Raw genomic sequence first — 11595 nt, 5'->3', positions numbered from 1 at the left:
TGGAATAAATTAACTGACGAAGACCTGCATGCCAAATGAACTTTTCTCTCAAAGGTTACACTGCTGGAAAATGTAATTAAGGATTAAAGTTTAAAAACTAATTAATACAACTAAAGTAAAATTTGTTGCTGTTCTTGCGAAAAGTCGCCTGCCAGCTTATTTTCTGATAAATATTTTGGTCGTTCTACCTATTGGACCGGTTTTAAGCTGATCTCATTCACGCATAAACTCAGGAGGTTTAGGAGTCAAGTAGTGATAATGCTGACGATCAGTTTTGTTTGTCGATTTCCGACGTTGAGCTTCTCCTGCATTGCTGGGTGCACATTTTTTGCTGCACAGGAAGCAACATGTAGCTTTACGGCTACTAGAAAGTTGTCGGAGTTGATGGTTGGTCCTCAAAGTGTGCGTTCAACCAAAACAGTGGAAGTGTGCCATTAGGTTATCGTTGTTTGCGGATTTTTACATGGCAGCTTTGGTAAAACGACCCAAGGTCCCATGGGTGTTCTACCTTTTCCTGGTCATTACATTTATTGGATGAACATGGCGTCTTTCTTTGTCTTCCCATGGACATGAGGTAGAAGGGCAGAGGCACTTTTCCAAATAGGGGTTTGGCGTTATCAAAAGAAGTGAGAGTTTTGTATTTTTTTATGACCAGCAAAAAATCTGAACCTGTCTATCGTAGTAAATTTAATACCATGGTTCTATATTGAAGATGCGATACTAATAAAAACTCGGCCAAAATAGCTTAAGGTGTTAGTGCGCCAAATAAGAAGAGTAAAATAGCGCTTGTGTTTCTAAGTAGATTGGAAAAAGTTTTTGACGAAATAAGTGACCACAAAATAATATGTAGGAAAATATATCAGGAAGTACTATTTAGTTGTTTTTACTGTATTTGTATTTTGACCAAATCGTTTTATTTTAATTCCTTTTCTTGCTATCCAAATTTATCAGCCATTGCACTGGCACTAATGCCATGTTTTACATCAATTAAATTCAACGATAAAATAGTTTAAGTCTTTCCGCAAGAAATCAACTCAAAACTATTACGAGAATTTATTTCAGAATATTTATTTGTACTACCAACAATACTTTTAGTAAATGAGAGTAGCGGAAAGAGAGCAGAAGTTCGCGTGATCGCGCCATACAATCGGAAATTTCGACTTCCTGTGCGGGAATCACCAACATTTCCGATACAAAAAAAAATAAATAAATAAATAAAAACAAGCTGTAATAACTTTGCGCCATCGAAAGTTTGTAACGGATACTGCAAGTTAAATCTAACTACAGCAATTGGCTAACAAAACGACGTTAAACACCAAAATATTTGAATAAATTGTAGGATTTCGAGTAGCTGCATATATACATATTTATGTATGTATGTACAGATGGAAATTGTACATACATGCTTGTTGAATAAGGATATTAACAACTTTTGGTTTTCGCGGAGTTTTTGTTTATAATTGTAATTAAAGATTAACAATTTTTTAAGTAAAATTTCTCAATCGTGTTTGGAGATATTTGCGTCACGTGAAGCCGGTATATGGCGAACGAGGGGAACAGAAAACGAATGGCTGCGTTGAGTAGCGTTCAGAGACCCAGACAGCCAAGTATAAGAAAAAAATAACGATAAAGATAAAGATAAAGATAAAGATAAAGATAAAGATAAAGATAAAGATAAAGATAAAGATAAAGATAAAGATAAAGATAAAGATAAAGATAAAGACAAAGATTAAGTTTAAGATTAAGATTAAGATTAAAATTAAGATTAAAATTAAGATTAAAATTAAGATAAAGATAAAGATAAAACATAAAAAGGCACATCTGAATCCACCCTTGGAGGTAATACATATCGCAATATTAGAGCGAAACTAAAACTACCTTAAAACTAATATTTTGATACAAGAAGCAAGAAAATTAAAAGAGTACACTTTTATGCAGTGAAACGAAAACGTGTTAAGTCCAAGAATGAAAAAAACTGCGATAAATTCGAAATAATTGCAAAATGTTTCATTAAAAGTGCAAATATGATTTTATCGAAGTTTTGCAAAATACATACTTGAAGAAAATGACTTCTGGAAGTTTTTCTTCTCTCCTACAAAATTTGGAAAACTGCACTTAACAAATGTTCACGCTAAGCTAGCGATATATGAAATTCCCATTTTATATAAAAATATTATTTTAGATCCGTTTTTTTTTACGTTTTCACATTTACACAAGTTTTCTAGTCCTTCTGTAACCCACCGATCAACATTTAAAGGTTCAAAGTGAAACATTCAATTAACTAAAACCGACACAAATAAAGTTCAATCCCAGTGATTGACTTTTATGGCCTTGCTTGTTTATCCGTCCAAGAAATCGTCACCATATCCGTTTCCAAGCTACACATTCCATACCTACATATGCATGGATAAGTAATCGTATATATCTTTGACACATTCGACAGCTCGCATTGCAACAGTAAGTGAATCAAGGATATTTGCACAGAGATAAAAAAAAAGCCAAGTAAAAGAAATAGCGGCACCGCAGATAGTGTCAATGATGTTTGTTTGTGTACTTTTTTTTGTACGCTGAAACTTCCACTGAAAACTTCCTTACTATTTTTTGCTCCTACTTACATACACACATATATCGACAACAGTTTTATTGCATTCCCCTGATGATTTCTGTTGTCAGCAATGTCACTCGCTACCCGCAAACTGTGGAGAAGGTTAGCGAACACGAAAAGAGGCGGGAGGGGGGAGTGGGACATTTACATACATAAATGGAGTGAGTGCATTTCCTTTATGAGATTGCGCGTGTTTGATTTGCTTTTATTTGCCTTTTCTCTTTTTCTTTTACTTTTTTTCTTTAATACTTTCTGCATCGTTTTAAGGAAATCAAAGTCATTGTCAGTTCTTGGAATAGCTGCTTGGGTTACTGCTTAATATCTCAGCGCTGGTGTTTAAGTACCTACAAACGAAATTGTCGTATGACAGGCGAATACATAGACGAGCGGGTAAGACTCGGCTTCTCCTACACTTTTTGGTGTATCATTTAAACAATTGAATGCGTAGGCGTGGCAAACGTCGAGCGTCATGAGACGACTTGACATGACAAGACATATCGATGATATGTCAAACGTCGAATGAGGCGATGATTTGGCAATACGTTTGATGACATAAGGTTATTTGCTGAAAGCGATGTATGTACACTCACGGCCAAAAGTATTTGCCCAGAGAATTTTTCGCAACAGATCGATGGCTGAGTGGAAGATCGACCTATCTTGGCAGCCAGCTCGAAAACGCCCTATCTCAGAAAACTTTTCAAGAACTACCTAGTTCAGAATTTGGCTGAAGAACGCCCTATTTCAGAATTTTATTGAAAAACACCCTTTCTCAGAATTTGGTTGAAAAACGCCCTATCGCAAATGAAAATACATTGAAAATGTGCTGAAATAGGGTTGTATTTCAAAAACATTCAAAACAATTTAATAAAGTGCAATAAATTCAAACAAAAAGCATTACACGGTTACAAATAGCATACAAAGAACTCAAGCTCCCATTCGACCATTTTCATTTTTTCAAACAAATCTACTTGGACGTTCATTCTTCTCGTAACCGAAGTAGCCAATGTTTTTCAACTCATACTTTAGGGTTGGTGATGTGTCAACTGCCTTGTACATTGCTTTTTCTAGCTCAGCATACTGGGCATGCGGAGGAAAGGGCATATCATCAAAGCTGCACATAAGCACATTGCCGCGTTCATTGCCAATTGCAAGGATTCTGCCACACAAGCTTAATCTGTGGGATATATGCACATATATAGTTTACAAATAAGGAATCACTTGTTAAAGCTTTCCTGGGAAAATGGCATTAAGGTGTATAACGTGTATATCTACTAGGGGCTGGATCATGTGGTTTGAATGAGTGCACATTTTTGTGGAAAATTTTGTTTTAGTAGCTACTCACTTGGCTATTGTCATAAAGGATGTTTCAAGCCTTTTCGATGATACAGGCGCTAACAAATCACGTCGCAAATCCCAAATATCGACAGTTTCGCGATTAAGGGATATGATCACAGTCGAATGAGTACGGCTCCACATGGCACAATGCACTGGCGCAAAACGATCAGTAAGAGTTATAAGTGGCTGAAAAATGCCCTCTAGCCAAATGCGAATAGTCCTGGAAAAATGTGTTAAATTTGTATGTAATTATGAAATAGAGTGTAAAATTTAAGCTACAAATATGTAAAACAAATGAAAGTTGGCTAAACTTTATGCTGATTGCACGCGACTGGAGATACATCGCTCTGGCTTCTCAGTTGAATTCACTTTATACTTTACTGTAGTTATCGTAAGATTAGGATTAGATGGTGGTCCCAAACAGGAGCACACTTTGACCATACACATTGCAATATCACTTCGAACAGAAACTGCTAAGCTATAGCGACCCAAGCTTTGAGCCTTGAACGAAGTTCCCGCAAGCCGCAAATGTCGGTCCGCGGAGAGCTCTTTAGGACAATGTAAACAGTGCGATCCAAGTTGTTTTTTACTGTAGTCTCGAAACAACTGGACAGATCGAGAGAAGGTGTTTAGATGATCCACCACATTCTGCCCTTAGCGGTTGTATAAATAAGGATGCGGTGTGACGCTTAGTGTCAACAAGTGAAAATTCACCAAATAGTGTACTCTCAATATACCCACTAGAATTGAGCGTTGCGTCTAGTAAGATCCTTTGACTGCCTTCGGTCCATCCTTGGCCAGAAAGACCATTCAGTTAAACATATCATTGTTTTCCCCCGCCGTTCGTTGTGCTATCTCTTACTATCTTAGAGGGCACCATTAGCGAGCTCGGCAAGGTAATGGTTTCCGCTTGGCTATTAGAGTAGGTAAATACATGNTTCCGAAGAAATTCGGGCTATTCCGGCCGAAATGCTCGAAAAAGTTGCCCAAAATTGGACTTTCCGAATGGACCACCTAAGACGCAGCCGCGGTCAACATTTAAATGAAATTATCTTCAAAAAGTAAATGTCATGGACCAATCTAACGTTTCAAATAAAGAACCGATGAGATTTTGCAAATTTTATGCGTTTTTTTTAAAAAAAAAGGTATCAAGCTCTTAAAAAATCACCCGTTAGAAGTATTACATATATGGGTAAATATCTACTCCTGGTCGACATTGCGCAAATTAGCAGTCATCAACTTTTACTTTAGGCTTTGGCCCAGCGGCATAAAAGTTCACCGACGCCACCTTACATCACTGCCTCCGGTAAAATCATCGCCACTGGGGAATGCCCAATGAGGGCAGTCCCAACTCTGACTAATCGACTCCTTTCTGAATGTTAGGTTCTAACTATAACTTTCTGGCTATACTCAAGCGAAATGCGCCAGAAGAAAGCCTCCCATTATGGTTCTAGTGAACAAGATGAGTTCCCCTTCCTAGAATTTACAGCGAGTTCACTGTTCCCAGACCACTTTTTCTCACGGCTTGAAAGCCTTTTAGATATAACCATGAATAGTATGGTGGAAATTGACCCCTTACTAAAAGCTCAATGTCATCCACAGGGATAATTACCCGGAAACTTCTGGTCGTATACAAACACAGTGGAAAGCAGTAGAGGGATTTGACACTTTGTGGCATACTCCTGTTTACACTACGATGTATGGTAGCACCACCTCGAGAACGGTTCACACAGTGAAGTTTGTCATCTTCACGGTCTCGATCGGCCTGGGGTTGGATAACGCATTTAGAGTTCTTAATAGGCAAAGACGAGGAATCATTTTCTAGATGTTCAAATCAATCAGCCTATACATAGTTTTCAGCAAAAACGAACATCGGCCTGATGGATGTGCGAGCTTTAGTAGGCATTTCGTAACCCTGAACCGTTCTTTAAGTCCTCTTGGACAACGCAACTTGTCAGACTTCAGACTGTTTTGAAACTAGTTAGGTAAAATGCGTCCCGAGTTCCGCTGACCTGTAGGTCTGGAAAGGGTATATTCTCCAAGCAAAGCGACAACAGATACATTGATGCGAGTTAAAAACGCGACGTCTATTTCATTACGGGTACTATTGCCGGCGTAAAGTTTGACTATATCGACACTAAAGATTTTTTTTTCAACAAAATTGGAATATTTTTATTAGTGTCAATTCTGGTCGTTGGTATATTTGAGCTATCTAACTGCAAATGTCAAAAACTGTTAACAACTTTAATTAGTCTCTTCATTCACTTGTTTTCACCAACTTACCAGTCATTGCCGCAGGTTAGAAAAAGTTTCGGTGACCATGGTGAAAAGTCCATGTGATTAGTTGAGCTTTCATGTACCTGCAACGCATCGAGATATTGATGAGTGTGGTTGAGCGAACACATTTGAATGCAACCTTCATCGGTGAGTATGAAATATAGATCTTTAACCATCGGATGCATAACCAGACTTAGTCCACATGGATGCCGATTCGATTCGTAGTTATCATTCAGAGTGACATTAACCGAACGCTTTTGCAAACCCTCCGGTTGACCTTCAATACGTATTAACTCCATCTGCCGCATACCCAACAGATACGGGCTAGGAATTATGCGAAACTTTGCCACTTTACCATCGCGTGTCAACGCCAAGAACGGATCTATTTCCGCGCTTTCATCCTGCGGCTGACTAATCCATTGAATGGCTGTCACCGGTTCGGAGCTTAATAAAACATTGCGTTGTGAAACGGCAACTGGCGGCCCACCGAGTTTCGTTATGTTGCGCACCTGCACAGTGCCGTCGTACAGACCGATCGCAATAAGAAAAGGCATAAATGGTGAGAATTCCAAAGATGTTACCGGCACCGGGTAGTCGTAAGTGCGTTCGGGGTTTTGTGGATTCTTCATACTCCAAATGCAAACATTGCCATTGTTCACTGTTACCTTTGCCGAATGAGAATAGAAGCCGTATGCGACAGCTATCAGATCACCATTGCCATAACAGAAACTTATGGCTGCTATTGCTTTACGCTTTTTCTGCAGAAATCGACTTGGTTCGAAGACAGGCTGTACTAAGCGGTATAACAGATTCAGCGTATACTTGTAATTGGCAACTCTATCCATTTTGTCGACTGTTATCATGTTACGATAGCGACGTTGTTCTTGATGATAACAATTGCTGGCCAATATGCGTTCCAACACCATGGCAGCATAGGCGAAATTCGGATTCTTGGCGATGGCGTCCAATTTGCTCGCATCAAGCGATAGATGTTTATACTGGCAAGACGCTTTGTATTGCAGCAATTTCTGATAGGTGTCGAACATTTCGAAAAAGGACACATACGCATCTTTCTCGTTGCTTTTTTTGACGACTGTATTTACGTTGCGTGTCTTTGTCAGTAAATAATTTGTTTGCGTTTCGGCTTCGGAACGACGTCGAACTTTTCCTCTACCTACAGTGAGATAATCGTAGATACGATTGTCATGCTCTACAGTCTCAGCCTCTTCGCTGCCCTTTACCACAGCCCAGCTGCTTTGCTCGAAGAGTACAATCTCTTCAGTTTTACGCAAACTCACTTTAATAAATGGTAGCTTATAAGTTTCTGCCTCAGGTACTAAACTAAAAATAGAGTGTTCATCCAAGTCTCGGCCAATGAAATACATGCTGCCTATCTGCAGGGTTAGAGCGATTACATACAATACCCAAAGAAATAAAAATAGTTTAAATTCTAGTTATTTCAAAAATCTTTATAAGCAATGTCCAAAAAATGCTTATCATAACTAAGGATGAATCGGTACAAGTGTATCAAAATACATACACGATACTTTTCTCAATTTACCAAGTATTTTTGTACTCGACACTTTTTACTGCCATCCAAGTAGGTATCGAAAAAACAGTACTTGTATCGGAAGCGCAAAACTTATTATGCTTCTGCATCTTCTTTGAAAAGCAACCCATTAGAGGAATTGGAAGATATGCGCACTACATTTACGCAGCTATATAAGCAACCCCGTATATATATAACGTTTGTTGGGTCATCTGTCCCTCGCGAGAGGCTTTTCTCAAAAACCGGTGCAACTTCTATCTCAAAATATCTAAACCGTTTTTCAGGAAAACACTTGGAAAAGTTGATATTTTTGGGATATATAACAAAAAAGGAGCTCTCTTCTTAAACTTATTTTATATGAAAAAAATGTATCTATTAATCTTGTAAAAATGTATTTTATTGTTTTTGAAATCAAATACTATAGAAAAATAATTGCTGTCTTAAATTTTTGTATGAAAAAATATTAGAAGAAAAATAATCTTGTAAAAATTCATATTTTTTGTGAAAAAAAATACAATAACTTTTGAAAATCGTAGTTCTATATACAAGTACTCGATATTTTTCCTATACTGAGTACATATCGATACCTTGTTTGATACAAGTACAAGTACTGGCTTGAGGAATATTTTGATGGTATCGATTTATTCCTAATCATAACTACACTCCCATATTTACTAATTTTGACTATTTATATAATTATTTTTTAATTACAATGTATTTGTTATAAAGCTACTCTTAAAAAAAAAAATCGTATAAAGCCAAGTTTTAATCTTTGAGCAATATTTAAAAAAAAATCCACAAACTCGTAAAAAATTCGAGCTTTTTAATTAGATTTCTTAGAAATATTACAAGTTCGAAACTGGTTTAGAAACCCCAAACTAACTAACTAGAAAAAATTATTGAAAAGAGGATTGCGATACACAGATCTTAGCGATATATGTATAGACCGCTTGAAAAAAAAACCAAGGATAAATTCTCTGAGAAGGTTCACATCAAAGCCTTTGGAATCCTGAATAGGGAGCTCCCAAAATCCAAGTGAGCAAATTCTTCAAGCAAATGAGGCAAGCGGAAATCAGACAATCCAATATTGTATGGTTAAGAAAGCCATATCTAATGAGACCATCGTACACGGCCCTATTAAAACTGAAAACGGAATAGACAAGAATCTCTAGAGGCGTTACTCAGTGCAACTTCCTCACAGGAATCCCAGGCCACATACTGATGGAATCCGAAGGATCGGATCTGACTGTCGGAGGTTTCCTAGCTACGCAAATGATACAATGAGCGCTAAGTACCTAATACGAATTTAAATCACTGTTTTAGAAGCAAGAATAAATGTTTCGGAATGATAGCATTTTTGAAGGCTGCATTGACCTTAACCTAAGTATATGAAAAAAATCTTGGAGAACTGCAGGGGTGGTCTTCCTGCCAATAGCCAATGTATCCCAAAGATCAAGGGCCTATCAGTCTAACTTCTTCGACACTGCTCTGCACAATTCCGTTGGACGGCATTAAGCAGCCATGGAAAATGGGGAATAGGTTACAGTTATAGCAGGAGAGTTTAACAATATATTGAAGCAAGCTTTAAAAGCTTGGCTGCCACGGCAGGGGTGCACACCGTTCCGAGGAAATGGACGTTTCATGTTATCATCAGCAACAGCGCTGTGGAGAGCCATATCCTGAAAGCCATCAGCAACTGGCCAATGGAAGTAGGACTGAATTCGGTAAGAAATGCAATATTCTAGTCTGCAGCACCTAAACTAGGGAAGACCATTCTAAAGCCAAGCGCTAAGTATCTTGGAATCATCCTGGACATCAAACTGTAGTGTAAAATCAATTTGGAGTAGTGGATGAAGAAGAACCATTGTAATATACACATTCTGCACCTGTTGTGCCAGTGCCCTGCTCTATCCAGACGTAGACTCTCCACTCTCGGTAGGCAATTCTTCGACAACTTGGAGGACCTTAGATGTGTCGAAATCAGGGATCTTCTAAAATTCGTTCTAAGCTCAAATTGGTTTTAGGGGGATTGGGAGTTGCTGACCCCACATGCGGCATCACAATGGGCTCTGAGCCTAAGTGCGTCTTATAGACGACCGCGACAACCTAACCTAACCTAATGTACACATTTACATATCTTCTCAGCCAGGTAACCGTTAAGGCGCGAAGACCTTTGTAGGTTGTAAGTAAGCAATAAGAAGGTTGTCGCTGGAAGTGACACGAAGGCCTTGAATGTAATAATAGAGCGGACGAGATAGCCAAAGAGAACCTTTGTCTACACTATCAATCAGCCACAGGCGTGCACTGTTTAAGGCTATGTAGTATGTACTTCACTTCAATAAATACTTAGCTACATTAATACATACCGCTTGAATGATATCATCTAGTGACCATTTAAGTCCGAGAACCAATCGAGCACTGGATTTGCCCCTTATAGAGCTGATGCTAGTTCTTTTGACACTGGAGCCAGTACTGCCAATGCTACGCTTTTCAGCAATTTCTGAGACATAGCGCTCGGCATAGCGATGTAGATAGCGGACTTTTTCCAGCTCAAACGACTCATTTTCCATAAACTTTGGCGTCACGTCCTTACTTTTGCCATCAACAAAGTCGAATATAGACAAAGAATTGCGCTGATGAATTGCATAGTCGATCTCTTTGTTGAACGTGATGATGTAGGTGATCCGTGAAATGTGGGCACTTTTCTTCTTATTCCCCATCTATGGACATAAGTATGTAAGAGCATATCCTTTATGTAGAAACAAGTTTGCGCCATAGGTAATTCTATACATACAACTCTGCGTGACATTGTTAATCTTGCGTTTCGTTGGAAAAAAAATGTGCAATCAAAGAAGAAAGACGTTTTCTTTAAATTTATTAAATATACAAACGTTTGTTTGAATGCCTTTGAAGTTTTTGTAAGCGCAAAAAATATTCCAATATTTTCGAAATATTGGAAACTAGCAAGCAAGCCGAATTCATATAAGGTGGTGTTACCAGATCAGTTGACTTTTCGCCTCGGTGGTTTTTTCGTTTGTTTGTCTGAACATTGATGAATTGGTTAGTCTTGGGTTCGATAGCGCGTGCGTGTTTTTCTTTTTGGGTATGAATGACAAAATCTATCGCCAGGGAATTGGTAGAAAGTTCTTCAAGAAATCAACTATTTAGCAGAAAGTAAAATGTTGCGTTAATTGCGTACTCGTGTTATCATTAGTATAGCATTTGAGTTAAATACTTTAAAATCATTGGTAACCACCCACATCGATTTTGCTCATCTTTGCTTTAGGGCAGAAATGCAGTGTTCCCAAAAAGATACGAACTCAACCATCAGAACAACCAAGGAAGCATCGAATGCCTAATCCTGTCAGCATGGGATTTTAACCCGAACTGAAAATCCTACCGTGTAAGTATAAATAAATCCCTCAACACTGCGGTTAGGTATATTGTCGGGAGCTAGTTTGCAGTCCTGATAAGAAAACCCACCTTAGCCGGGTCCGTTTGTACCCACCCGTAAAAGTTCCGTTCGGGTGCTCTGCGGTGAGCTTCTCCCCGTCTTTACCGCTCGTGTATCTATACAAGGGCCATAATTGATGCATTGCAAGCATATTTTAAGCGGAACATGATGCCATGTAGGTTGTCTGGTCGGAGTGGATCATCAATAAACGCTGGATCTATTTTTTTTTTTTCTGTTCAAAACGTGGGCAAACAAACATGACGTGTTTCGCATTTTCCCCATATTGAACCCTTGAGCATAGAGGAGCGTCTTCTAGGACGAAACGTTGCAAAAATAGCCTAACGCTATTTTTAGCGTCGTACCCATAAACATTCC

General features: G+C 38.5%; 1 protein-coding gene across 1 annotated transcript; it reads right to left on the bottom strand.

Annotated features, from left to right (window-relative positions):
• Window positions 1-3559: 3559 nt before the first annotated feature.
• On the bottom strand, window positions 3560-10575 carry LOC108368973 (WD repeat-containing protein 78-like). The gene is made up of 5 exons (XM_017623943.1): window positions 10561-10575; window positions 10133-10486; window positions 6224-7611; window positions 3948-4160; window positions 3560-3779 (listed from the first exon to the last, which is right to left on the bottom strand). Exons 1-5 carry the CDS (start codon window positions 10573-10575, stop codon window positions 3560-3562), a joined length of 2190 nt encoding a protein of 729 aa, XP_017479432.1.
• Between the last annotated feature and the right edge of the window lie 1020 nt (window positions 10576-11595).

Source organism: Rhagoletis zephyria, unplaced genomic scaffold, assembly GCF_001687245.7.
Source record: "Rhagoletis zephyria isolate East Lansing unplaced genomic scaffold, Rhagoletis_zephyria_1.1 Rzeph_scaffold_03427, whole genome shotgun sequence".
In the NCBI taxonomy this organism is placed as follows: Eukaryota; Metazoa; Arthropoda; class Insecta; order Diptera; family Tephritidae; genus Rhagoletis; species Rhagoletis zephyria.
The sequence above is the reverse complement of the archived record's forward strand: the minus strand, read 5'-3'. Positions and strand labels throughout refer to the sequence as shown.